This window comes from Sorex fumeus, unplaced genomic scaffold, assembly GCF_029834395.1.
Source record: "Sorex fumeus unplaced genomic scaffold, SorFum_2.1 ptg000034l, whole genome shotgun sequence".
NCBI classification, from domain to species: domain Eukaryota; kingdom Metazoa; phylum Chordata; class Mammalia; order Eulipotyphla; family Soricidae; genus Sorex; species Sorex fumeus.
The window spans coordinates 31,911,324-31,935,397 of NW_026606091.1; the positions used below are offsets into that span (position 1 = coordinate 31,911,324).

At 45.9% G+C, this 24,074-nt stretch overlaps 1 protein-coding gene and 1 non-coding gene across 2 annotated transcripts in view; one reads left to right on the forward strand and one right to left on the reverse strand.

Moving 5' to 3' along the window:
- Nucleotides 1-23,424, forward strand: part of TDRD7 (tudor domain containing 7) — a 61,116-nt gene extending 37,692 nt beyond the window's left edge. The window contains exons 9-17 of the mRNA XM_056117194.1: nt 4,098-4,209; nt 6,091-6,293; nt 7,750-7,884; nt 9,745-9,831; nt 10,508-10,642; nt 12,440-12,550; nt 14,961-15,463; nt 19,502-19,662; nt 22,956-23,424. Of these exons, the coding sequence (XP_055973169.1) occupies nt 4,098-4,209; nt 6,091-6,293; nt 7,750-7,884; nt 9,745-9,831; nt 10,508-10,642; nt 12,440-12,550; nt 14,961-15,463; nt 19,502-19,662; nt 22,956-23,176 (1,668 nt within the window). The 3' untranslated portion in view covers nt 23,177-23,424. The remainder of the gene's footprint in view (nt 1-4,097; nt 4,210-6,090; nt 6,294-7,749; nt 7,885-9,744; nt 9,832-10,507; nt 10,643-12,439; nt 12,551-14,960; nt 15,464-19,501; nt 19,663-22,955) is intronic.
- Nucleotides 117-245, reverse strand: LOC130026729 (small nucleolar RNA SNORA61). The gene has a single exon (XR_008792919.1). It is a non-coding gene; the product is annotated as a small nucleolar RNA SNORA61 (small nucleolar RNA).
- Nucleotides 23,425-24,074: the final 650 nt, after the last annotated feature.

Genomic DNA, 24,074 nt, shown 5'->3' on the forward strand with positions numbered 1-24,074 from the left:
GTCTGCTTTCCTCAGTCAGGAAACCATGAACTGCAGCCCTCTCCTCCTCAAGACATGGCTACGCGTGTCTGAATTTTGCGGGCTGTTTGTACGCCTCTCTTGCTGTTTCTTTTTCTCCCAGTTTGAAACTTGCCCTCCTCGAGGCAGACTCTGGAGCACTGTGAGCCCAGCTTCAGTATTCCTATTCTTCTTTTACGACCACCAGGACCAGTGTTCAGATCCGACGGGAAAGGGAATGGGAGGGTCTCTTGCATCATTTCAAACCTGTCCCATGTGCCGTTATCAGTCCCTTTGTGGCACCAAGTGCAAATATCCAGTCCCTGAACCCTGAAACCCTGGCCCCCCAAGCACAGAGTCAGGACAGGAGAAAGGGATGCCACTCATTTCATTAGCATGAAAGTGCATTTGTTCCCGAGCTTGTGGGTTCTTGAGAATTGTATGAAAGATTTACACTCAAAACACAGAAACTTATGAAGTTAGGATTTATATGGGGTCCCTGGAATTGAACCCAGGTTGGTTACGTGTAATGGAGGGGGGGGGGCTTCCTTTTTTGAAAAAAAAAATTTTTATGGAATATCTGTGAGATACACAGTTACAAAGCTCTCATGATTGGGCTTCAGTCACACGATTTTCCAATGCCCATCCCTCCACCAGTGTGCATCCCCCTACGTGTGTCCCCAGTTACCCTCCCGTCAACCCATCCCCACCCTGCCACCTGCCTCTATGGCAGGCACTTTCTCTCTCTCTCTCTCTCTCTCTCTCTCTCTCTCTCTCTCTCTCTCTGTCTGTCTGTCTGTCTGTCTGTCTCTCTGTCTCTCTCTGTCTGTCTCTCTCTCCGTCTCTGTCTCTCTCTCCTGCTAGACTTTATGGTTTGCAATGCAGATACTGGGAGGCCATGATGTTTGGTCCTTTACCCACTTTCAGCCTACGCCTCCCTTCCAGCCGTCATTGTCCTAGTGGTCCCTTCTCTATCCCAGCTGCCCTTGCCCCTGGCGCTTGAGGAAGACTGCCAACTGTGGACCAGTTCTCCTGGCCCTTGTTTCTATTGTCCTTAGGTCCTTAGTCTCATTTTATATAATGGGGGCTTCCTTTTGTCTGCTGCTGTCTCCTGTCCCCCAGTCATCCCCTTAATCCACACTGGCTGGGCTGGACACCTCTCTGGTGGCCAAGATTTAAAGGGGCCAATGAAGTGAACTAGTGCACCAAGTGCCCGCCGTTGCACTGTGCTGTCTCGGCTTCTTGCCCAGCTCGGTCAGTAGAAGCAGCCTGAGCCTCTGCAGAATGCTGTGCTCAGGGCAGGTCTGGCCGGATCTTCTTGCCCACATGCCCGTGAAGCAGGAGGAGGTTTCTTACTCTGTCTGGAAAAGCCCCAGCCACTTAGCAAGCCTTTTGTCTCTGGGACCGTGGTGGGCGCCCACCAGCTCCCTCTGTGCAGCAGGTCCTAGAGGGTTTGAGAATTTGGAGCCTGTGTCTGTTATTGCTCAGGTGGTGCCATGAGTCTTCAGCCACTTGGTGGTGCCAGAGAGCCAGGAATAGAATCGCAAAGGACCCAGGGCCTGGCCTGCTCATCCGGGCAATTCCACCCCACTCCCCCATCCCCCCCACCCCCCACCCCTTCCCCGACCCCCGCTGGCCCACTAGGGCCAGCATGGGTTGCAGCCACCTTGCAGATACACAGCATTGAGACTCAATCCGGGAAGCAAGTCAGCTAATTCTGCAGGCTCCCTCTGAAGAGGTTGAAGTGGTTATTTTTTCCCCCCAGACCTTTTAAATTTTTATTTATTTAGTGAAACAACATAATTTTTTAAAAATTTTTATTAGTGAAACACCATGAAGTACAGTTGTAGACTTACAAATTTTTGTGCTTGGGTTTTGATTATACAGTGATCAAATACCCATCCCTCCACCAGTGCCCATTTTCCACCACCACGGGTCCCAGTATCCCTCCCACCCCCATCCCACCCATTCTACCCTGTCTCTGTGGCAGGGCATTCCCTTTTGTTCTCTCTCTCCTTTGGGGTGGAAACAACATAGTTTTTATTGAACAAGCTTTACTTATAAAGACTGTGAAGTGAGAGAGAAAGGGAAAGAAGGGAAGAGGGAGAGAGGGAGGGATGGAGGGAAGGAGGGAGGGAAGCTGGTTCAAGAGAGAATACAGGCTTCTCCAGGAATGGGGGAAAAGCAGCATGGTAGCACTGTAGCACAGTCCTCTTGTTCATTGATTTGCTCGAGCGGGCCCAGTAAAGTCTCCAATGTGAGACTTGTTACTGTGTCTGGCATATCAAATATGTCATGGGTAGCTTGCCAGGTTTTGCCGTGTGGGCGAGATACTCTTGGTAGCTTGCTGGACTCTCCAAGACGATGGAGAGATCAAACCCAGGTCGGCATGTGCAAGGCAAACGCCCTACCCATTGTGCTATCGTTCCAGCCCCCAGCAATCTTTAAAATTTTTTTTTCACTTTATTTAAGACTCTGTTGTTTACAAAGTTGTTCATGATGCATTAGTTAGAGTTGTTTGTGATGCATTTGTTAGAGGTATTCAATATTCCAACCCCAATCCCAGCCCCTACTGTGGCCTTCCTAGTTACTCCGTGGAGGGATGATGCTGGGAATGTGTTCTGGATTTCCCGGGGTGCTCCTGGTGGTTTCTTATGTCATGGAGCCAGCCTGTTTTCTCTCTGACTGCCAAGAGCAGGATCCAAACTGTAGGTAGAGATAACGGGATAATAGCACATCCCTCCACCAGTGTCCATTCTCCACCACCAGTGTTCCCAGTATCCCTCCCACCCACCCACCCCATCCCACCCTCTGCCTCTGCAGCAGACACTTTCCTTCTTTCTCTACTTTGGGGCATTATGGTTTGCAGTATAGATACTAAGAGACCAGCATGTGTGGTCCTTAGTCTACTTTCAGCATACATCTTCCATGCCAAGCAATCCCTCCAACCATCGTTGACTTAGTGGTCCCTTCTCCAAACCAACTGCCTTTTCCCCCAGCACATGAGGCTGGCTTCCACGCCATGGAGTGATGCTCCTGGACATTATATCCTCTGTCCTTGTCAGTCTCATATTGTATTACTTTATGAGTGTAGTCATTCGATGTCTGTCCCTCTCTTTCTGACTAATTTCATTTAGTATGATACTCTTCATGTCCACCCACTTATAATTAAAATCTCATGACTTCATCTTTTCTAACAGCTGCATAGTATTCCATTGTGTAGATGTACCAAAGTTTCTTTAACTAGTCATTTGTTCTCGGGCACTCGGGTTTTTTCCATATTCTGGCTATTGTGAACAGTGCTGAAGCTTCTACACCTCAAAAGAAACAGTGACCAAAACACAGAAAGAGCCCACTAAATGGGAAAAATTATTTACCCAGTATCCATCAGATAAGGGCTTTATATCAAGGATATGCAAGACACTGGTAGAACTTTGAGGAAAAAACCTCCAGCCTCATCAAAAAATGGGGAGAAGAAATGAACAGAAACTTCTTCAAAAAACAAAAATTCAGATGACTACAAACACATGAAAAATGTCTACATCACTAATCATCAGAGAGATACAAATCAAAACAACAATGAGATATTATCTTACACCACAGAAACTGGCACACATCAAAAAGAACAAGAACAACCAGTGCTGGCGCAGATGCGGGGAGAAAGGGACTCTCATTCATTGTTGGTAGGAACACTAGCTGTTCCAGCCATTTTGGAAAACAATATGGACATTCCTCCAAAAACTAGAAATTGAGCTCCCATATGACCCGGCAATACCACTCCTGGGAATATATCCCGGGGATACAAAAACACACAGTAGAAAGTGACTTTTTAAGAAGTGCAACTCGGGGGCTGGAGCAATAGAACAGCAGGGAGGGCACTTGCCTTATATGCTGCTGACCCGGGTTCAATCCCCAGCATCCCATATGGTTCCCCCAAGCACTGCCAGGAGAGTGATCCCTGAGTGCAGAGCCAGGGAGTAACTCTGAGCATTGCCAGGTCTGCCCCTCCCCCCCCCAAAAAAAACCCAAACAACAAAAAAGCAAGGCTAAAACATTTTATCTGCACCTAAGCTCTGTTTATTTTATTCTGTTATCTTCAGGTATGCTACGTTGACTACGGCTTCTGTGAGAATGTCGAAAAGAGCAAAGCGTACAAATTGAGCCCAAAATTCTGTTCACTCTCATTCCAAGCCACGAAGTGCAAACTGGCAGGTAAGGGGCACTTGTTTGTACCCACGTTTTGTCCACAGTCATCCACAGGTGAGGTTGCATTCTGGGCGGTCAGCCCTGAGTGAACTGTCGCCGCGCCCTTTCCTGGAAGGTGTGCAAGGGGATCCTTGTTGAAGTATGCCCGTGCCTCCCTGTCTGCACCGAGCACACATCCAGTGGAATCCATCCTACCGCAAAACTGTCCACGGTCTGTCCTGGAGGAATGGATTGCTGGCCCCGCTGCCTTGGCAACAGCTGCCACTGGCTCTATATCGTGGGGCTTGATTGGTTGGCGTCTGTCAGGCGTGCTGTGAGCCTCATGCCCAGCTGCTTCCCCGCGGAGAGGACCCCAGGGGTGCTGCTTTATGAGCAACACTGCCTCACACCGCCCAGCATAAATTTAACCACAGGTCACATGCCATCCCTGGCCCACAGCCCGCAGCCTACCATTCTGATTTGTTGCCTGTCCTCCAAGCATTGTACATGTGGGAGGGCAGCTCGGTGGGGCCAGACGGGAAGCACAGCAGCCCCTTGCCGTGGCAGGGTGAGGGCAGCCACCAGAGTGTGCTTTGGACCAGAGAGCCTGAACAGGAGCCCAGGAATGATCTTTCCAGAAAATCAAGTCAGGGAAGAAACTCTTGCCCCTACCTAGATGAGCCCAGCGGTCAGGAAGAGCTTGGTTTGACTTTACTTGTGGGATAAGTGGCCAAGTAATTGTAAAATCCACTTATATACCAGTTTACCTTACATGCAGCTGACTCTGGGCTCCATTCCCAGCATCAGGGTCCCCCGAGCATCACCAGGAGTAATTCCTGAGTGCAGAGCCAGGAGTAACCCCTGTAATGCCAGGTGTGAGGAGTAGGAGTTTTGTTTTTTTTTTTAAAGAACCTATCAAGCGCACAGGACAGAATTTAGGATGCTGAATTGACATCCGTTTGATCCGAGCGTTACAGTTTAGTGACAGCAGAGGCAGGACCGAGGAATACTAGCTCTCAAGTAGTCTTTGAGCTTCAGGTGAAGGGCTCAGCAGGGAGCAGGGGGAAAGGTGAACTAAAGAGATGAACTTTCAGTTGTCATAGATGTAAAACACACGGAATCACAAGCGAAAAGTCCAGACTCACTAAAATATAGCTAGCACTTGTGGTATGTGACATCCTAATTTGTCCTTGATAAAGTAGAAAGTTCTGATCCTCAGGATCACCATGGCAAGGGAGGGAAGGAGGGAGGGAGGGAGGGAGAAAGGGAGGGAGGGAGTGGGTGGGGGAGAGAAAAGAAAGATAGTACAGTAGGGCAGAGCCCTTAGTGCCACTGACCCAGTTTGGGTCCCCAGCACCACCAGGAGTGATCCCTGCACACAGAGCCAGGAGTTAATCCTGAACACTTAAGTATAACCCAAAAATTTAGAAAAGAAAAGAAAAAGAAGGGAAAGAAAGAAAGAGAGAGAGAAAACGTGGCTGCATTCCCTATAAATGTTTTTGATTTTTAGTGGGGAAAACTGTGTCAACTTAATTAGAAAATGAAAAATAATAGGTATATTCTGAGGAAGAATATTGCCCGTACAGGAGTCAAAGACATAGCTGGTAACTTCTCGTGTGCATTAGCAGTTTGGTTTTATGTGTCTTGTGTAGATAAAAAGAAGGAAGATTATAAAACTGATTGGGTCGCCAACTTTTCTTCTCATTTTATGATTGTGCTGGTATGGTTATTCAAAAGAACAATCACGTTATAATACATGTTTGAAATCCAAGAGCAGGTAATCTTAAAAATTGTGAAATAGTCTCGTGAAATTTCAAAGAACTCTTGGTAGAAAATGCATAGCTCGTCAGTGGATGAGACAGACAGTCATTAATGAAGTGGGAATCAAAACATTTCACTATTTTTCAGGGCTAGAAGTTCTAAGCGATGATCCCGACTTAGTGAAAGTAGTTGAATCTTTAACTTGTGGAAAGATCTTCGCAGTGGAAATACTTGAAAAAGCTGATATCCCACTGGTAGTCCTGTACGACACATCAGGGGAAGATGATGTGAATGTCAATGCCACCTGCCTGAAGGCCATCTGTGACAAGTCTCTGGAAGTCCGCCTCCAGGTACCACACTGGCCTCTAGTGCACGGAGCCCAGGAAAGAAAGTGACTGGAGGAAAACCTGAAGTTTTAGGCTGATAGGGAAATTACGTATGCATTAAGGGGAACGATGGTGATTATTAATAATTCAATTCTTACTTCACTTTCCAATTCACTGAGTGTATGTTCACTTCATATAGAATCATTTTGTGTAGATAATTTACCAGATATTTTGCTCTGGGGGGGCACTCTCCTATAAAGTGCCTTGTAAGGATCAGAACAAGCTCAGAGACCTTATATATATATATATATATAGACTGGAGCGATAGCACAGCAATAGGGCATTTGTCTTGCACACGGCCAATAGGGCCAACCAGGTTCAATTCCTCTGTCCTTCTCGGAGAGCCCTGCAAGCTACCGAAAGTATCTTGCCCACACAGCAAAGCCTGGCAAGCTACCCAAGTTACTCGTGATTGACATATTGGATATGCCAAACACAGTAACAAGTCTCACAATGGAGACGTTACTGGGCTCGCTCGATCAAATAGATGAACAACAGGAGAATAGTGCATTATACTTTTTATTCTATCTTTACTTTTTGAAATTTGGACCACACCCACTGGTGCTCAGGGCTTCCTCCTGGCTCTGGCTCAGGGGTCACTCTAGGCCATGCAGGGAGGGCCACATGAGATGCCGGGGATAGGATCTGTCTGGTTGCCTGTCAGGCAGGTACCTGCTGTACTGTCTGCAGCCCAAGGCAATAATGCTTAGGCTTCACAGCAACATTTAGAAAACATGTTTTAATATTTAGAACAACAGTTAATTGCCTTTTCTATCTGGACCAAGAATTGGCCACGAGCAAACCTTTACTACTAACAGTTTTTTTTTAATTACTAAACTTCATGTGTCTGTGAACACAGAAAGTAGGCTGGTAAGATCTTTGTCATTTGTTTTCATTTCTATTGAGAAACAAAAATGCTTTGTGTCATCATTCATTTTCTAGACTATTGGAGCAGAAAATTACAGATAGCCTTTCAGACAGTGCCATGTGGTGATAAGATAATGTATGTAAGATTCCCACTATGTACTTGATGAAAATTATATTTGAAATTCCTTTTGGAAAAGAGAATCGGTCTTTTTTAAAAAAAAAGGAAACACTGAAGTTATGAGTTCATCCTATCCTGCCTGTTCTCTTACGTGCTCAGATTTCCATAAATGTTTCGGGTTTTGTTTGGGTTGCCTTGGGGGCCCACACCTAGCTGTTCTCAGGGCTTACTCCTGGCTCTGTGCTCAGGGATCTGTCCTGGCAGGGCTTGGGGTTGGGGAGACCCTATAGGGTGCTGGCATCAGACCCGGGCTGACCTCCTGGACTCTCCCTCCAGTCGTCCAGTCGTCACAGATTCTTTGGGAGGTGGCTCTCAGCTGGGGAAGAACTGGGCTATGCTCTTCATCACCCTTAAAGTGTCGCATATGTGTTCCAGGTCGATGCCATGTACACGAACGTCAGAGTGACTAACATCTGCTCTGACGGCACACTCTACTGCCAGGTGCCTTGCAAGGGTCTGAACAAGCTCAATGACCTCCTGCATAAGATCGAGGACTACTTCCACTGCAAGGTAGGGCGGAGTGCCGGCCCAGCCCGGGGAAAGTGGCTTTTGACAAAGGGGGGGCCAGTGAGTCTGAGGGACGTTAAGTAGTTTGAGGGTGAATCTCATAGAGTAGTGAGTGGAAGCCTGGGGCTTCAGAACTTGAAAAAGTAAAGGAAGGAAGGGAGGGAGGGAGGGAGGGAGGGAGGGAGGGAGGGAGGAAAGGAAGGAAGGAAGGAAGGAAGGAAGGAAGGAAGGAAGGAAGGAAGGAAGGAGTTATTTGTTGATAATGGTTTCTGGGAGTGGAAAAGGGGATGAGAAAGGCCCTTGGGACACTGGTGGAGGAATTGGGCACTCTGGTGGTGGCTGTAGTGTTGGGATAATGGACACGTGTTGGGATAATGGATTCGTGAATGTTTAACAGTATTGTAAATCATGGTGCCTCAATGAAATTAGCTGGTAGGGGGTGAGAGTTGTTTCTGAGAACTGGGCCTATAGCTTGGTGAGCTGGTGGGCAAGAGTGTCCACTTTGCAGTGAAGGTTCCCACTTTGCTTTCCGGCATCGCAGGGCCCCCCGAGGACTGTGGAGTGTGACCCTGAAGGCCCCTGGCCAGTGTTGCCAGGATGGTCTTTAGCCCCCACCCCACCCCCACCACCCCCACCCCTCAAAACATAGTGGTTTCTGCTCTAAACCGAGGGAGAAGAGTTGCTTGTGTCCTTTTTTTGTGTGTGTGATTTTTATATATTTTATTTCCATAAAGTAGTTGACAGTAGTTCGTTACAGATAATATTCAAACATCCACCCCACCAGTGAGCATCTTCCCTCCGCAATAAGAGGGAAGCATGTGAAGGTTGTTGTATTTCATTCTGGAGCCGTTTAATTCCTCATATAAGAGAATACAAGCCAGTATGTCAAAAACCAAACAAAAGTGTGCTACTTTAGGTACACCTCTGGGCTAGAGTCACAGCTGCGTGCTCCAGGAAATACTGCATCACTCTCTTCTGGGAGCTTTATTTTATAGTCTCTGGATCTTGGCCATTGATGAGATAACATTGCAGTGGGGGCAGTTTGTGGATGTGACTGCCAGGCTACTGGAAAGCTGGGGAGCTGGGGGGAGGAGGCCCAGTCTCGATCCAAGCAGGCTTGGAGATCTCAGGAGTGGCGTGTGGCCTTGGGCTTATCAGGAGCCTGGTCCCCGGGCTGGCTGCTGAGTGCCCAGCTGGTGGGTTTGAGTTGGTGGCAGACCTTGTCTGGGATGAACCTGTTGGGCAGTGGAATCTGTTTGCTCCATCGGTCGCAGTCTTGGGAAGCAGTGGACGATGGGGGATACTGGGTGTCCTGGGTGCCGTGTTCATTTTTCCACAATGATTCCTCAGAGCTCTGTGTATGACCTCTGAGGACTTCCTGCCTCTCTGTAATAAATAAGCAGACCTGCAGTTTATGTATGTTCACAAGCTCTCCAGCCTTTAATTCTAGCATTCTTCTCTCTCTCTTTTTTTTAAACTTTATTTTTGTGACGGCGATTTGCAATACTGCCGGTGCTAGGGTCTCTTGCACACGCTGCTTCTGCCCGACACACCTCCACTGGAGCACCCGTTTCCCTCCACCCTTGCCTTGGAACCCCTCCTCTACTATTCTTCGACTCAGGACCTGGAGAGATTTTTGTCTTAACGGGTTTTGCCTTTAGGTGATTTCCCTTCCAGCAGTACTGGGGCAGTGTCGTCGTTATCTGGAACACGCTGTGCCACGTAACTAACCCCTAATGCTGCTTCAGTGCAGACCCACCCCCGCCTGGATCAGGTGGAGGGGAGCAGGCTAGGGCCCCTGTGGTGGCTTTTCTCACTGTGTCATGCAAAGAATGATGATTGTCCCACGTTTCTGTTTTCCAGCACATGACTTCCGAGTACTTCATTGCAATTCCCTTCTGTGGGAAGATCTGTCTCTTCCACTGCAAAGGAAAATGGTTGCGAGTAGAGGTAAAGTCAGCCACTTGCCTTTTTTTTAAAAAAAAAAAACAAAACTTGCGGGACGATTTCATACACTGCAGGTGCTTTAAGAAAAAAAATCAAGAAGAAAGACCTGGGCCCAGAGAAAGTCCAGCAGGGAGGGGGCTTGCTTTGGACATGGCCAACCTGGGTTCAATCTCATCATCCCATATGGTCCCCCAAGACCCGCCAGGAGTGATTCCTGAGTACAGACCCAGGAATAACCCTTGAGCATTGTCAGGTGTGGCCCCCTAAACACAATAAGGATTTAATGCTGCTTACTGGTTAAATAAAATAACAACTAGATGGTTGTAATCAATTTTACTCCAAAAGCATTTGGTAAATAGTGCATTTTAAAATAAGAGAAATGAGGAGATGAGATATAGGACAGCAGGGAGGGCACTTGCTCGCACATACCCAGGTTTAATCCCCAGTACCTCAAAAGGTCCCCTGAGCCCCCTTGGAGTGATCCTTGAGTGCAAAGCCAGGAGTAAGCCCTGAGCACCACCAGTTGTGACCCCAAAAACACAAAAAGAAAAATGTAACTAGCACTGGTAGTCTTTGCTACTTTTCAGGTGAAGTTTAGAGTTGTACAAAACGTAATTGCATAGAAGCTTTTCTTCCTTTGTCTGCGCTTATCACTTAGCCGACATTTGTCCCTTTGCAGATCACGAATGTTCACAGCAGCCGGGCTCTTGATGTTCAGTTCCTGGACTCCGGCACCATAACATCTGTGAAAGTGTCTGAGCTCAGAGAAATACCCCCTCGGTTTCTGCAGGAAGTGATCTCAATACCACCTCAGGTGCGTGTGTGGCAAGCCTCCAAGGTTGCTGGAACCACACTGTGAGGTGCCTTCCCAGTTTGGGTCCTGGTAAAGATTCAAGTCACGGTTTGGAAGAAAGTTGGCATTGACTCGCATGTGCTTGTTCACTTGTCTTCCTAAGCAAAGCTCTGCCGCTTAGGAAAGAAGGCAGGTCACAAGAGCAAAATCGAGCATGACCGCCAAATCATCAGCCTGTTTTGACAGAATCACCGGGAGTGCCCCTGGGCCTCTCAAGCTTGGGGAGGATATGAGAGAGAGAGAAAGAGAGAGAGAGAGAGAGAGAGAGAGAGAGAGAGGAGAGAGAGGAGAGAATGAATGAGATAGAGTTTGTATGTCAGGTCATTAGGCTGTATTATCTAGAGGTTCTGTTTTCATTATCTAGATGATTATGAATATAATATTTATGAAATACGTTTATGTGATATGAAGTATAATAATCTTATAATGAATAATATGATAATAATTTAAATTTAATAATTCCAACACTAACTTTCTATTTCAGGATATATATATATGTATGTATATTTGGGGGGCATGGTTTGGGCTATATCGGGCAATGCTGACGGGTTACTCCTGGCTCTGCACCGAGAAAGGACTCCTGGTGGTGCTTCGGGGACCATATGGAATGCCAGGGATCAAGCCTGGGTCAAACTGTGTGCAAGGCAAGCACCTTACCCACTGTACCATCTCTCCAGCACCCTAGTTTATGAATATTTCACATGAATACGTTCTTCCAGAATTCTGGTTTATTGAGGTAGCTGTTTTCTTCATAAAACAGTTCATACCTAATAATTGTATGACCTTTGCACCATAGATTTTTATTAAAAAGAGTAAGGTAAATCTAACCTCCTGCTGGTAAAAAAGTGAAGATGATGAGGGGCCTGAGAGATGCTTCCCGAGAGATGCTGGAACACCCATTTTGCTTGTAGGAAGCCCAAGTTTGAGCCCCTGCACCATGGCATCCCTTGAGCATCGTTGCCAGGCGTGATCTGTGATCTTCAGGCATTGAGCCAGGAGTAAAACCCCGAGCATTGCTTGGCATGCCCTTTAAAAAAGAAGTAAGGTAAAAGGTAAAGGCCCTCCCGTTGATCGTCGATTTGCTCGAGCGGGCCCAGTAACGTCTCCATTGGAGACTTTGTTGTTACTGTGTCTGGCATATCGAATACTCTCGGTAGCTTGCCGGGCTCTCCGAGAGGGGCGGAGGAATCGAACTCGGGTCGGCCATGTTGGCTGCATGCGAGGCAAACGCCCTACCGCTGTGCTATCAAGCAAATCATTAAAAAAGAAAAATTTTTTAAAAGAAAGCAAAATGAGCACAAGTACTCGACACCCTTGGTGTGCTTAGAAAATGCTGAATGAAGCCTGTGTGTCCCATAAACACGTTTTTCCACCAAAAGGAGACACAAGGGTCTTTTTCAGTTGGACTTCGAGGTTAAAGGCTCCACCCAGCCTTTGTGTTTTTAATACAAACTCGTTCTCTTGGTCCGTCTTACCCTCCACAAAAAGACTCAGCCTTGCTGTCCTGCAGCAGTGCCATTTGGATGAGAAGTCCTCAGGGTGCCTGGGAAAGCCTGACCCCCAGGGGAGGAAAACAATAGGAGTGACGGGATTAATGACAGGAACAGAGCAGGTGCTCCGGCCTGAGCGCTGCTGCCAGGGTTTCTCCCTTGCTTGCTTTCTATCTTGGCAACATCTGACGTGCAAGAAAATGATCCCGATGCTCTCCCTAAGGGCCTATTTTAAGATGGTTCCCTTTGCGTTGTGCTTGTTTTGCAGGCGATCAAGTGCTGTTTAGCAGACCTGCCGCAGTCCATTGGCATGTGGACACCAGACGCGGTGCTTTGGCTAAGAGATTCTGTTTTGAATTGCTCAGACTGTAGCATTAAGGTCAGTGATCTTAACCATCTTGATGCATTAGAAAGAGAGCCTTCGGGCCAGAAAGGGTCATTTGGTATTTTATGAAAGAATGTTCACTGGTATTTTCGCATTTGACACATTTTTGTAGTCAATAGATTACATTTTAGGGCCAGAGAGAGAGAAAAAATTGCATGTTAGAGCCAGCAGTCATAAACATTGCTCATATTTCCAGGAATAGAAGTGTCAGGTAATATTTCTCTTTTTATAACCGATGTAAATAACATCATTTTATAAGCATTCAGTAATGAAATGTCTGTAAGAACTATCTTCACAAACTGCTCCTGAAGTATGCAGCACACATGGGCTTTCCTGTCTTCATACCCCCACTCTGGTCCATCTTACATGTGTTTTATATTATTGTATGTTAATCTTTAAAATATGTACAATTTTTGTAAAATAGCTGTTTTATAGTCTTCATTTGCCACTAGATAATACATCTTTTCTCAGCTATTTTTTTGTTTTGACTTTTTGTTTTGGGGCCACACCCAGTGAAACTCTGGGTTTACTCCTGGCTTTGCACTCCTGGCAATCCTCAGGGGCCATATGGGATGCCAGGGATTGAACTCAGGTCTGCTGTGTGCAAGGCCGGCTCCCTAGCCACTCAGCTATCTCTCTGCGCCCCCTCAGCTACCTTTTAAATTGATAAAAGCTAGGGGATCGGAGACACACTAAAAATATTTTTAATTGTCGACTTTTGAAATTGTAAAGCTGTGTCATAAATATCAGAATTTTGAAATTGTAGTGCTGTGTCAAATATCAAAAATTAGCAGTAACCTTTCACTTGTGCCCCAGAGGAGAAAGAATTTTTTTTTTTTTTTTGCTTTTTGGGTCACACCCGACGATGCTCAGGGGTTGCTCCTAGCTCATGCACCCAGGAATCACCCCTGGCGGTGCTCGGGGGACCATATGGGATGCTGGGAATTGGACCTATGTCGACCATGTTGGCTGCGTGCAAGGCAAACGCCCTACCTGCTGTGCTATCGCTCCAGCCTCGAGAAAGGATAAATTTTAAGTAGATTCCGTTTGCTAGGAAAAAAGTCACAAATTACTGGACAGAGGGTTTCCTTGCTGATGTCTCCCGCTCTTCATCCCAATTCCATTTTTCTTTCTTTTTTTTTCCTTCTTGGGTCACACCCAGCGATGCTCAGGGGTTACTCCTGGTTCTGCACTCAAAAGTTCCTCCTGGCAGTGCTCGGGGAACCTTATGGGAGGCCAGGGATCAAACCTGATTTGGCCTCGTGCAAGGCAAATGCCCTACCCACTATACGATCACTCTGGCTCTTCATCTGATTTCTCCCGTTCGTTTCTAGCCCTATTTGACAAAAGATGCAAGTGGCTAGACATGCTCCTCGTGCTGTCCTGAGAGAACCCAGAGACACTAACGGGCAGGCTCAGCTGACGCGCAGCCCTTTGAGACACAGCCAAACGTCCAGCCATTGTCAGTGTTGGGGTGCTCCCAGGTGGACACTCCTTTGGCAGAGGGAGCAGAGGTCGCTGTGCAACAGCCACGGGGAGCCGTGACTCTGACCTTCAAGCAGCTCTGCTCCGTTTCTTCGTCTGTTTTCTCTCCAGTCCTCTCCTCTTAGAGAGGGCAGGGAGGGAGAGAGCAAACATTAGAATCGAGACAAGGAACTCGGGTCAGAGGTCCCAGGATTACAGTCAGTGTTTTCCTTCCTTTTCCAGTCTGAGGGTGTGTCAGGAACTTAGAACATTTGCCACCTGCATTAATTATTTCTCATTGTTGAAATTGAGTGATGAGTGCATGGGAATTGATAATACTAGTTTTTTCTATTTTTGAGTGTTTGAAAGTGTCTTTTTCTTTTTTTTTTCTTTTTTTCTTGGGGGGGGGGGGGCGGGGAGGGCGGAGGTGTTTGAGAAACATCCAGCATTGCTCACAGGGGTTACTCCTGGCTCTGTACTCAAGAATTACTCCTGGTGGTGCTCAGGGGACCACATGGGATGCCAGGGATTGAACCTGGTTTGGTGCATGCAAGGCAAGTGCCCTAACCAGCTCTACTATCTCTCCAGCCCTGTCTTTTTTTTTTTTAAAGTTTAGTTCATGATCTTTAGAATAACTTCTTTTCAGTAATACTGGCCTCTTCTAGCAAGGTATTCGCTCTTCAAAACTTTAGAGGTTAGTAATTGTTTTATTGTGCTGCTGGTTTCAAAGCTTTGACTTAACAAGCCTATTCATTGTGGCAACTGGGATGCGAATTCATCTTATTTTTAATAAAATGAATCTTGGCAAGTTGAGTTGGTTTTTTTTTTCTTTTGCAAAATGCTATGGTTTCAGATTTACAGTTAATGTTATCATTGTCTCTTGGGATTCACTATGGATGTGGAGTTCTTAAATTGTTTCTGTGTGTGTGTTTTTCCAAAGGTTACGAAAGTGGATGAAACCAAGGGGATCACACATGTTTATTTATTTACACCTAAGAATTTCCCTGACCCCCACCGCAGTATTAATCGTCAGATAACAAACGCAGACTTGTGGAAGCATCAGAAGGACGTGTTTCTGAGTGCCGTCTCCAGTGAAGTTACCTCTCCCAACAGCAAAAGTGCTAACCTCTCCGTTTTGGGCAACACTGGAGAGAATTTCAGAAAGAGCCTCACAGATGTCATCAAGAAGTCTGTCTTGGACCACACCAGCTCTTTCACCATGGAGGAACTGCCACCTCCCGTCCACTTGTCAAAGCCAGGGGAGCACATGGATGTGTATGTGCCCGTGGCCTGCCACCCGGGCTACTTTGTCATCCAGCCGTGGCAGGAGATACATAAGCTGGAGGTGTTGATGGAAGAGATGATTCTGTACTACAGCGTGACTGAAGAGCGCCATATAGCAGTGGAAAAAGACCAAGTGTATGCTGCTAAAGTGGAAAATAAGTAGGTCCCTGGACAGAGCATTTTTATTCTCCTAAAACAAATGTGTAGGTGATACCAGGAGTCCTTAATTCCCTACAAGGGGGACTTGGATTGAACTGTATGAATGTGAATTCGAATGTGAAATAAGACTAATGAATTGTGTGCAGTCTTCTGGTATTTCAAATAATGTCATTTATCTAAAAATATAGGAACCATTTTCTTACTAAAACCTGGGCTTGTCTGGGGCTGGGAGATGTACAGCAGGTAAGGCACTTGCCTTGCACGCAGCTCACCTGGGCTTGATCCCCAGTACCCCATATGGTTCCCTGGAGCCCTGCCAGGAATAATACCAGAGCTCAGAGCCAGGAGTAAGCACTGAGTACCACCAGATGTAGTACCCAAATTTTTTTAAACCTTATTTATAAAATGAAGATTCAAATGATTTTTCTATCAAAAATATACTCAGAAAATCTAATGACTTAAGTTTTCATAATAAAATGTATAGAAATCATGAAATATATAAGAAACAAATCAGTAATTATCCTTATTAAACTGCTTATGCTTTCTTCTAGTTTTTTTCTAGAGGTACTTAGAGAGCAGGTATAGTATTACAAATCATTTCAAACTTTTTTCATATAACAACATTTTGTGACGACAAAAAGTCTATATATTTTAATGGCCCAAAAATAGTCTGTTTACAGAGGAATTTCGTCATTCCCTTACATAGGATTTGTTCTCCCAGACTACCACTGTTATCAGTAATGTTGCACACAACCTTTGGTTGTATATCTGACTGTTATGGGATAGGTTCCTTGAAGAAAAATTGCTTAAGTTACAAGTCTCTTAATATCTTAAATCTCTCTTTTGGGGGATTTGGTGGTTCTTGGGGGACTACTCACTGCTATGTGCTTGGGATCACTTCTGGAGGTGCTCAGGGGACCTCGTGATGTTGGGGATCAGACCTGAGCCGCCTGCACACAAAGCATCACCCAACTATTTGAGCCGTCGTCCCCTGGCCTCAAGATCTTAATTAAGACAGCAAACACAAGCACTGAATTTTCATGTTTTCATGGGCGAAACAATGTAATTTTTAGGTGTAATAGCTCTCCTTATAAAAAAAAAAGCATTCTCATTTTTATGTTACAAGCTTTTCATCTTCAGAAACCATGTTTACTTTGTCATGTTACTTATAATTAAGCATAAATGGATTTAATTTAATAAGGGAATGTCCTTTGTATAAATTTACTTCAGTCAGAACTAACTTAATCATAGTTAAAGTGGAATTACTGTCAACTGTTATCTGAGGGTCAGATTAATGATCATTGGTGGTGGGAATCTCTACTTAAAGGCATGTGTTGTGTGAGGGAAAAGAACCCAAGAACTGGAGAGTGACATTGGTGGACTTCAGAAAGCACACGCATCCACTTACACACATGGCACATGCGCACACATGCACGCACACACACATGTATGTTTCTACATGTATGCTGGTGCCAGAGGTTCAAATAGTTCTGCCCTAAAACTCTTGAGCATACTCAGTTCATTTGACCACCCTCCCCCACCCCCAGATAAGCAAGAGGTGTCTTCTATATAAAATTATCAACATTGTTTTAACTCCATGACTTGAATCCATGGAAAGTGTTTAGAGCTTCTGTTCTTGACTGTGACCCAGGACTATTTTCCTAAATGATCTCAACCATGGTAAGTTAAGATTTAGGAATTGCAGACGTATGTTTTCCTATACTGGTTACCAGATCGCAACTTTAAGAGTGGCCTGGGAAAACCCACTGGAAATGCAAATTGTCTTTTTTTTCTCACCCCAGGCTGCCTGAATCCGAGTCTACAGAATCGGTGCTTGAAAGAGACACTCTATATGTATGGTTTGCCCAAGCAGTCTAGCCCTGAATTGGATATTCCAGTCAAAACAGAAGCCTGTATTTGAGCTTTTTTTTTAAATGCAAAATGAATAGACAGGCAGCACCTAATTATCTTGGTGGCTCTCTCCTATCTGCTGCATACCTCCCATTGACAGGCCAAGAGCACTGCCCACTGGTATTTGGCTGGATCATCAAAGACAGGCATTTTGCCTCCTTTTCTTTTTTCTTTTTGCGTCACGCCCAGCATGATCAGGGACTAGGGATCATACCCAGCAATGCTCAGGAGTTACTCCTGGCTCTTTCCTCAGGAATTACTCCTGGCAGTGCTCCTGGGTTGCCGGGGATCAAACCCAGTTCAGCTACATGCAAGGCAGATGTCCTCTACTATCACGCTGTACTATCACTCTGCTCCTGACATTTCACCTCCTTTTGCACTTGAACAAACTTGCAGCCAGCACCAAATACGGATACCCACATCCAAAAGTTTCTCTTCAGTTTGAGCTGCAGCTCTTATTTATTGAAAGAGCTCGTCTTCATTTTATTAATGACACGATGATGACAGCTACCATTTGGCAAGTAATATTATACACCAAACCGTGTGCTGGGCTCTTTATAGAAATTATTTCTGCCAGTGCATTAAGGTGAATATCACGCCTGAGATCACCAAAGCCAGAGAGGTTGACTAAAGAGCCCCCAGAAAGACACAACTAGAAAATAGCCCCAGCTGGACTCCAGCCCAGTGTCCATTTAGCCTCCAAGGCCCCTGCACTTAGGAGAGCTTTCTTGTATGCAGCATCTCTTGTTGACTTGTGGCTTGATGAACTTCGGGCTCCTCGGAAGAGTTCTACAGTTCGCCCAGATTCCTCCTATCTACATAAGGTTGAAAAGGCCCCATGAGAGCTTTCGTTCTATAGTTGCTGCTGTAGCAGCTGCATGGGTTCCCCACACCTGCCCTCCACAAGGATTGTGTTAACTGGAGAACCCTGCGCTGTGGCCAGCCCAGCCATGTGCTGTCTGAGGGCCCTGCTGACCCTCCAGACTTGGAGCCGGGGAGCCTGTTTGTAGCTGAGGCAGAACTCAGCTCCATACCATTCAAGAGCAGAGATTGCCCCCGAAGACGCTTTCCTCTTAGGCCTCACGCACCATGTTTCTTCCCATAAAGTATGATCCTACTGCTCATGGCATCAGGACTAGAGAATTGTAAAATGGCCCTTTCATTGTCTTATCTTTGAAGTCTAGGCTGGTGTGATCTTCCAGTTCTTACTTGTTTGCTTGGATTTTTTTTTGTTTTGTTTTGTTTTGTTTTGTTTTTGCAGTGCCAGGGGTTGGACCCAGGGTCTCATACTTGCGAGGCTTCTGCTTCACCACTGAGCCATGTCCCCAGCCCAGACTATAAGTGATTTTTCTAGACTGATGGGGGAAGTGGGCATGGTTCGGGGGATGGTTTTGTACCTAGGACCTTAAACTCAGGATCTGAAACTGTGCTTTCCTTCTCTCCCACTCTCTAGTACTTTTTCCAGATTCATTAATTTCGGTGGTAGGTTGGATTTTGTTTCCTTTTTTTTTTTTTAATGCTCTTACTTGGCCTACTTGAAAGTGCAGCCTTGTTTTCCAGATCCTTTTGTCATCTCTTTCCAGTCTGATAATTGCTTGATTCTGGCTGCGTGTTCTTCCTCTGGCGACACTGTGATGTTTGCACCACTCCAGGCCTTGCCCTGCAGAATCTCCTCTGCTTTTCTTCCCAAGCATTTCTGCAGCCTGGCCTGGGTTCTTCTCATTTCCTTCTTTCCATCTTCTAGACATTGGCCCCAAATTTGTGGCCAGTCCTTTCTTGCCAACAGAGTGCAGGAATGTCCTAACTCTTGTCCACAATGCATGGCATTATTAGTTTCATGGGTGGTCTATGCACTAGTCTTCTATACCAGCTGCATGAGGCTTGTAAGTGTGTTGAGTGAACTGTTCTATCAAAGGAGCCAGAGACAAAACAGTGACGAGTAATTATTGGAAAAAGAAGTTAGCAATTGTGCTTGTAAAGTCTGTGACAGTAAAGTTTTCTATTTATGTAAATGTGACTGCTATTATCCATTTAAAAATATATATACATATATAAAAAACACTATCCTTTAAGCGGATACGGACTTTGACCATTTTTTTCCTTCCTTTTCCCCCAATGTACTTATAGGTGGTACAGGGTGCTTTTAAAAGGAATCCTCACCAATGGACTGGTGTCTGTGTATGAGCTGGACTATGGCAAACACGAATTGGTCAACATAAGAAAAGTACAGCCCCTCGTGGACATGTTCCGAAAGCTGCCTTTTCAAGCAGTCACAGCTCAACTTGCAGGTAATTGCGTTGGAGTTGAGGCCACACTTGATTGCTCTTTTATCCTGGCTACTTCCCAGGTCCCCCAAATCGTTGATCTCTTGATCTTATGCTTTCCTTCCTCCGCCACCCACCCACCATACCACCACCACAGACAACTTCCTGGCCATACTGAGAAGAAATCTGCAACCAAGTAGACAAATCAAAACAGATTGAAAACAGTCGAGGCAATCTAATACCCATCGGAACATTGCACAAGAACAATTTCATCATTTTTCACAAATCCGAATACATCTGCAGAGTTGAGGGTTCCCCATTGTAAGACACACCCGTCACTGATGATGACCGTGCTCTTGGCCAAGGGCCTTTCCTGTCGCAGTGCAGCTGAGGGCGGACAGGCACGTGACTTCCCACCTCACACCAGCCTGTTGACTTACCTTGAAAGCCTGAGCTACTGATCTCATAGGTGTCCATTCGGTAGTGCTTGTGTGTAACGTGGCCTGGTGAGATTGCCATTTCGTAGCACCATGGTTGGTGGTCCTGCTGTTTATCTCCCCTTAGGGAGCACGAGCAGTTAGAGGCAGTGCCAGCCAGGGGCCTGTCCTCCTGTGCAGAGGGTGCAGAGGTCAGAGAGATTAAGGGGTGAAGCCCCCTCTATCAGAGGGAAGGGGGAGTCTCTCTCTCATGTCCCCTCTGCTGGATGAGGAAGAGTTGAGACCACATGGAGTCACTTGGACTTCTCACCCCTCCCATTCTGTCCACCTAGCATGGTGGCTGAAGTGACCGGATCTCAGCAGTGAGGGAAATTTGACATACAAATTCTTTCACTACTTACCAGCTTTTATGGGGAGACACGATGTTGACCTTACTGTGGTGTATCTGCCAGTTTCCTTGTCTCTCACTGGAATTGAAAAGAAATTGCCGTGGTGGTTGGTTATGAACCAGAAATGGCATTTGGCATATAGACTGGCTCACCAGTGATCTCCTTGGAATGCAGACCTTTAAGTCTTTAAGTGGTTTGTTTCTTCTGAGAGGACATTTACTTTTTTATTTTCCCACTTCCCCTTTTCAGTGTCAGGTTTTGCTAACAACATGTTTTGTTAAACATGACGGTTCAGCTGCCCAAAGAAGGAGTCTGTGAGGCATGAGACATGGCACTCCCTACTCTGCAACCCGTGGTGGCTGGCACTCACTGGTTCTGGCTGTGGGTGAGGGACTCTGCCAGGAGTCCTTGACTTACTTCTTCCCGTGCTTGGAGGCTTAGGCGCTGTTCTCGCCACTTCCACACATCTCAGGGAACGGTGGCTTGAGAAGTTCAAGTAACATGCCCAAAACCCCACACTGTTCACCCCAGAGCACCTCGGTCTTTACTGCTGTGCTCTCTCCTTGGTGTGGCAAATGGGGTATTGCAGAAGGAATGTCTGGATGTAAGTCCCATTACCTTCCCAGCCCACCTTATGGGTAAAATAAACCTTCCATCCTGCCTTACTTTAATGTCATCGAATCCATAAAATGGATCAGAGGAGAGGGAATTTGAGATCACCTTGGAAACTCAAAGCATGTGGCACAATTGCATCAGTGTTTCCCGGACACTCAAGTCTCAGTTTGGCTGTTGGCTCTCTTCTGGGACTTCACCCTCCACTGGGTTTACCTTACCCTTCTCACCTGCTGTGCTTTCTTGCCTAGCACTAAGTGACTTAACGTCACAAAACACAAATTCATAACTTCTCTCGGAGGGAGGATCCCTTCTTTGTCTAACTGAGATCACAAAAATAAGCTCTGATGCTACCGGAGAGTAAATGTGAGGGTGAGTGTGTGTCTGTTCCAACAGTCACCCACCAGAGAAAGGAGTAACATCACCCCTAAAGTCTCCGGTTCTGACTAATGGCCTTTGGATTCATCACTTTGGTAGACTGAGCTCACGTTCAGTCCCCACCAGGAACTTGGTACCCTACCCCTCTGGTTCTCTTGGTCCAGAGAAACTGTGGACTCCACCAGCTGCCCTGAGTGTAAATCAGGGCCTAAGGCTTCTTGAGCAGTTCTTTGTTCTTCAGGCACTCTGAGAGGGTGATGCATCTGCTGGGGGCCCCCTGCATGCTCGCCTCCCCCGCCCCCAGGTCCCAGTAAGTTGTTACTTGTGACCTTGCCAACGGCTCCCTCATGTCTGTGGGAATAGCATTTGGTACTGTACTGTTTGTAGGTCCAGAGGTAAGGGAGCCACTTGGGGGCCCTCTCTACCTGGTGATGAAGTTCTGTAGAAGAGCTGCAGCTTCCTTTTCCCTTCTAAAATAATGTGACCATTTCTGATTGTCAGAGTTGTTGGAAATAAAATGAGACTTCTGGGCTTCTTGTGCGGGAAGTTCCTGAATAATCAAAGAATTCTGTCCACTCATTATATAGATTTACATCTGACCTTTCAGATTCTCTGTGAAATTCTCAGACCTTCATCACAATAAGATATCATTTATACTGAGTTTAATCTAGTGTATGTGGACTTAATTTAGACCAGTTTTATAGTAATTTTTGAAAAAATACTTTTTCTTACCAGAGATGTGGGTTCAGTTCCTGGCTCTACATAATCCCTCACTCATCCCTGAGCATGGCCAGTTATAATCCATTCCCTCAAAAAAAGAGAAAGAAAATGACACATCTTTGTCTTGGTTTTTTTAAAAAACCAAAGTTAGAATTATCTGACTTGAGCTCTCAAATTTAAAAATTACGGGTATGTAGAAATGCATGAAGCTTCAATTACCTGTGTAATTTCTTTTGTGATAAGTAATTCATGGTCTGAGAGATAAACTGATTGACCCAAAATCACATCACTCAGTAGAGAAAAAGCTGAGTTCCTAAGCTGTCAATCCATGGCCTTTTATCATGTTGTCATAGATAATTTCAAAAAGCCACTATATTGTAAGTCTGTTAACCTTTAAGTAAGAGACATGTCTGATATTGTATTCCTATCCATTACTAGTTTTAAAATATATGTACACATGTAAGTATGTATAATATATGTGTGTATGTATAGATACACACATATATGTGTAGTGTACAAGAATGGGTGGCAGTTCTTAATAGATCATGAAATCTCAGTCAGAATGTGTGTGGAGAAGGGCTTATGAAATAGGCCTATTGTAGAGAAACTGTGCTTTCACGGGGCTATTTTCTGACCGTTGAGCTTCTTTTCCTGAGGCCCTTGTACCCCAGTGAGGAGCCAAGACTACTTGGAGTTAACCAGACTTTCCCATTATAGTGAACCAAAGAAATCCTCACTGGATCCCTCACTGGCGCCCGTGTGCCCCACTTTTGTCTTCTAGGAGTGAAATGCCACCAGTGGTCTGAGGAGGCGTCTATGGTGTTTCGGAATCATGTGGAGAAGAAGCCTCTGGTGGCATTGGTGCAGTCAGTCATGGAGAACGCTAACCCGTGGGACCGGAAAGCTGTGGTCTATTTAGTGGACACATCGCTGCCAGACATAGATATCTGGATTCATGATTTTATGTCGGAGTATCTGGTGGAGCTTTCCAAAGTTAATTAATCACTGCTTCTGGAGACCTTGACAACTAATTCAGATTTTGTAGCAATAACAAAATGTAGTAGGCTTTAAAAAAAAATCTTATCTCTGCTACGTGGCTCTGACTGCTGGGTCATGGAAAAGAATATGCTTATGTTGGATGAAAGATATTTAACAAGTTTTGTTTTAACAGAGTTGACTTTTCAAAGGAAAATTGCACTTGAATTATTACTATAATATTAGAATAAAAATGTTTATCAATAAAAAGCTGACTGCCTTCTACTTTCTAGGCTCTATGATTTTAAGATTAAGAGTTTTCTCCCCTAGGGGCCGGTGCGATAGCACAGCGGGTAGGGTGTTTGCCTTGCACGCAGCCGAACTGGGTTTGATCCCTGGCATCCCATATGGTCCCCCAAGCACTGCCAGGAGTAATTCCTGAGTGCAGAGCCAGGAATAACCCCTGAGCATCGCTGGGTGTGACCCCCCCCCCAAAAAAAGTTTTCCTCTCTAGTGCTGCTGTTTTACTTGAAAGCATGCTGGGGCGGGGTGGGGGGGGCGACGGGAGGGTCTTTATGTAGATTGAGAACTTCATGACAACTTGAGCAGGTGTAGTGGGGCGGGTCCCAGGGCAAGTGGTCACCCAACCATGTTCAGATTGCCCCTGAGTCTTCGGCACACCAGCTTGGCGGGTGGTGTAGGCCAGTGGAGCTTCCCAGGCCAGCTAGCACCCACTCTTCTCCTCAAATCTTGAGCAATTTCTTGTTGTCCAGACCAAAGACCCAGGCCTTCCACAATCTTCCCACTCACATCCACTGTCCATCACTCCCCACTCCAGCCAACCTAGACCTTTCTCTGGCCCCTGCACTCCAGGCATATTCAACTAAGACAGCTGAGATTCCAGAGCAAGGCTTGCTCTTCTGCA